The sequence below is a fragment of the Drosophila navojoa genome, chromosome 3 (assembly GCF_054131105.1).
Source record: "Drosophila navojoa isolate 15081-1374.11 chromosome 3, UAZ_NAV_1.0, whole genome shotgun sequence".
NCBI classification, from domain to species: domain Eukaryota; kingdom Metazoa; phylum Arthropoda; class Insecta; order Diptera; family Drosophilidae; genus Drosophila; species Drosophila navojoa.
The window spans coordinates 21701814-21704966 of record NC_142891.1 but is presented as its reverse complement, the minus strand read 5'-3'; the positions used below and the strand labels follow the sequence as shown (position 1 = coordinate 21704966).

Below are 3153 nucleotides of genomic sequence, written 5' to 3'. Positions count from 1 at the left end.
GTTAAGTGTGGAATTATTTAACTTTTGATGTCCAATTGATCGGAAAATAATCAAACTATTGTTATGCAATTTCATGACGAGGTATTCGAATAATTGGGCCTCGAGAATTTTTGAGTGGAAAGATTTAATAGGGACTTTTTATAATCCAATTATAATCTGTGCAAGACTTGAAGGAATATTCATATATATATATATTGTAAAGACTTAAAATATATTGTAAAGATTAAATAATAAAAGTGCACAAATTATATTTCTTATTTTAGCTTTAAGCATTCACATGATTTATATATTTTTATTTTTTTTTTATATATTTGCAATGATCAATTTAATTGTCTTCCAATATCAATAAATATTTTTTAACTGATTTCAAAAAAGAATTCTCTCTGTGTTCTTATCCGACTGCTCGTCTGACAAAATCAAAACACACCACGGTAAAGAGCCCAAAATGCTATCTCGCTCTCACCCACAGCTCAATACACTATATGAGCTATATATACACTCTGAGCCAATCTCGCCAAAGCTTACAAAAACAAGTAAAATATAAATAGACTTTTCTATTGATTTATCGATAACTCGTCTTTAAGTTGCAATTCGATATATTTTTAGTTTCATTGCCAGCTCTAAACATCGCTGTCAAATTTGCTAAGGAATAAGAGTAGGCCATTATTTAAAAGATAATTTAGTTTCAATGGAAATATCAAGCGAATCACTTTGTGGTTTAATCTGATATCGAAAGGTACGCGTGTGTTTATATTTCTATAAAATAATTTAATTAATATACATTTCTCCTAGATTATTTTGAAATTGTTTGCCATGTCGCACACCGTGTTGTTGGTGCACCCGAAGAAAAGTCCACAGACGCGCACCTACAGCGAGTTCAATACGCTGGATGATTGCTTAGAGGCTGTCTGCAATATCTATGAGGAGCACCTGAAGCGTAAATACCCCAATATGCCATCCATAACGTATGACATTAAGCAACTGTTCGACTTCATCGACTCCCTCGTGGATATAAGCTGTCTGGTGTATCAGAAGAGCACGCGCAGCTATGCTCCCTACGGCAGGGAATGGATCAAGGACAGGATCTACGAACAATTTCGAAACGCAGCTATAAGTAAATAAACATTGTGATTGAATAAAATATATAAAGATCTCATCAAGAAAAAAAACAATTGGGAATTAATTGAGTCTCAGCTATGGGAAGCAAATCAGATGCGAACAAGCAGCAGAAGAAAAAAACAACAATTAATTAATCAGCAGCAACAAGAGAAGAGCATTAAGTACAGCAATAAAAAGTAATACACTTGAACGTAAATTTGTCAAAAACATAACATTACAGAGTACAAAAAGAGGAACAGAGACTAAAAGGGAGAGGGAAACAGGCGACAACAAATACAAGTGCCACAAAGGGGTGCAACAGAATTGGCATAGAATAAGTAGAAAGAGACAGAGGGAGAGAGGCAGCGTCGGGCGGCAAATACAAATGATCGCTCATAAAAAGTGACACATTTTGGCGCAGCAGCCAAAGGTAGTCAAAGTAACAAAATAAAAAAAAAAAATGGGGATGTAAACGAGTGAAGGGTAAAGGCAGCCGGAGGAGTCGGCGAAAACAAAATGTCGCTTTTCGTCGCATCTGTCATTCGGTTATATTGGAAATTTGTTTCAATCAAAGGTTTAGCAGCAAATGGGCGTGTGTGTGTGTGTATTTGTGTCTGTCTGCAGTTATGCGCCATATCAAATCACTCAAAGTGTTGCAAAGACAACGCCAGCAGACAATGGCACAGATGCCCAGCCAGCCAGACAGTCAGACGTTGGAGTTTATTGCCAAATGGTTATCATATTGCTTATAGATTTTGCAACAGGAGCCAACTGACATTGATTGATCAATATGAGAGCCGCAGCTACCAAACCGTCAGTTACCTGCCTTTATCTCTTTTCTATCCATTTTTACCTTCTTTTTTTTTCGTCAACTCTTGTTCGAATGACAGAGCTTTATATAGATGGGTATGGGTATGTGTGTGTGTGTGTGTGTGTGTGTGTGCCAGTTGTTTGTGGGCTACGTCTGCAGCTGCGTTTCAAGTGAATTTTGTTTATGATTAATCACTATGCGCCGCCTGCTGGGGCAACAGTTGGCAGATGAAGAACTTTTGCCAAAATAATATAACTTGAGCTTTAACGCGCACAGTTGCCAAATGCCAACGCCAAAATAACAGCAACAGCAACAACAACAATGCAAATTAAAAAATATTTAGGCAGCTGCGGCAAACACTCGAAATTTACGCAGTGCAAACTTATATTTTATGATTTTGATTGCGAGCATTGCGGAGTGCCCAAAGCACCAGCCCCAAAAAGTAGGCAACGAAAAACGTAAAGCATTTGCCCAGCTGTACTCCCTCCACGCACTGTGGGTTGGAAATTTTATATTCAAGAAGTGAGGCCGAAATTTTGAAATCAGCAATAATAATAAATCAATTATAATAATGATTCGATGTGACTTGACCTAATTATTTACTTAAAATAAAAACCTTAAAAGACGTTGTATATGCAAATTTGGTTATTGCAAATCGATTCTAAATTTTGTAAAATTATTAAATTAAATTTAAGATGAGCTGTGCTTATTTTATAATCCAAATTTGAAATTAAAATAAAATAAGAATTATCATTTCATTTAACATAGAATGGACAATCACCATATTAAGACTATTTTGTATAGAATAATCCTCTCCTTTGAATTAACAGAATTGTGTTTACATTTTTTTGAATCTCGACCATAGTACAGGGAAAAGTATTTGTCGGGCCTGTTATAAAAGTTTCGCCAGCTTTGGCGTGCGAATTTGTGTGCGTATGAGTTGGCAGTGGAACAGCCTGTAATAACCAAATATTCCAAAAATCCGTAGCAACAGCTAATCGCCAATGCAAAGAGATGAGGTAGAAGTAGAGACACATTGAAACATAAATAGTACAAATTTGATCAGATTAATGTTTATTCACTTAAGCAATTGCAGATATAAAATAAAGGTTGTAAAATCATTTATACTCTCTAAAATTTACATTGGCGAAATGCAGGAGAAAACGTTTTATGTTTACTTGCGCAGCGCAATTCAAATGTCTATTGCATTTTGATAACAGCAAATTGACGGCAATTCTCGCAAA

General features: G+C 35.6%; 1 protein-coding gene across 1 annotated transcript; it reads left to right on the top strand.

Moving 5' to 3' along the window:
- The first annotated feature begins 629 nt into the window (after positions 1-629).
- LOC115564022 (enhancer of rudimentary homolog) lies at positions 630-1152 on the top strand. Its single transcript, XM_030387834.2, has 2 exons — positions 630-736; positions 793-1152. The coding sequence occupies exon 2, from the start codon at positions 814-816 to the stop codon at positions 1120-1122; it is 309 nt and encodes a 102-aa protein (XP_030243694.1). The 5' UTR covers positions 630-736; positions 793-813; the 3' UTR covers positions 1123-1152.
- Positions 1153-3153: the final 2001 nt, after the last annotated feature.

Coding starts and splice junctions, on each gene's coding strand:
- LOC115564022 (XM_030387834.2), top strand. CDS start 814: ATGTCGCACACCGTGTTGTTGGTGCACCCGAAGAAAAGTCCACAGACG.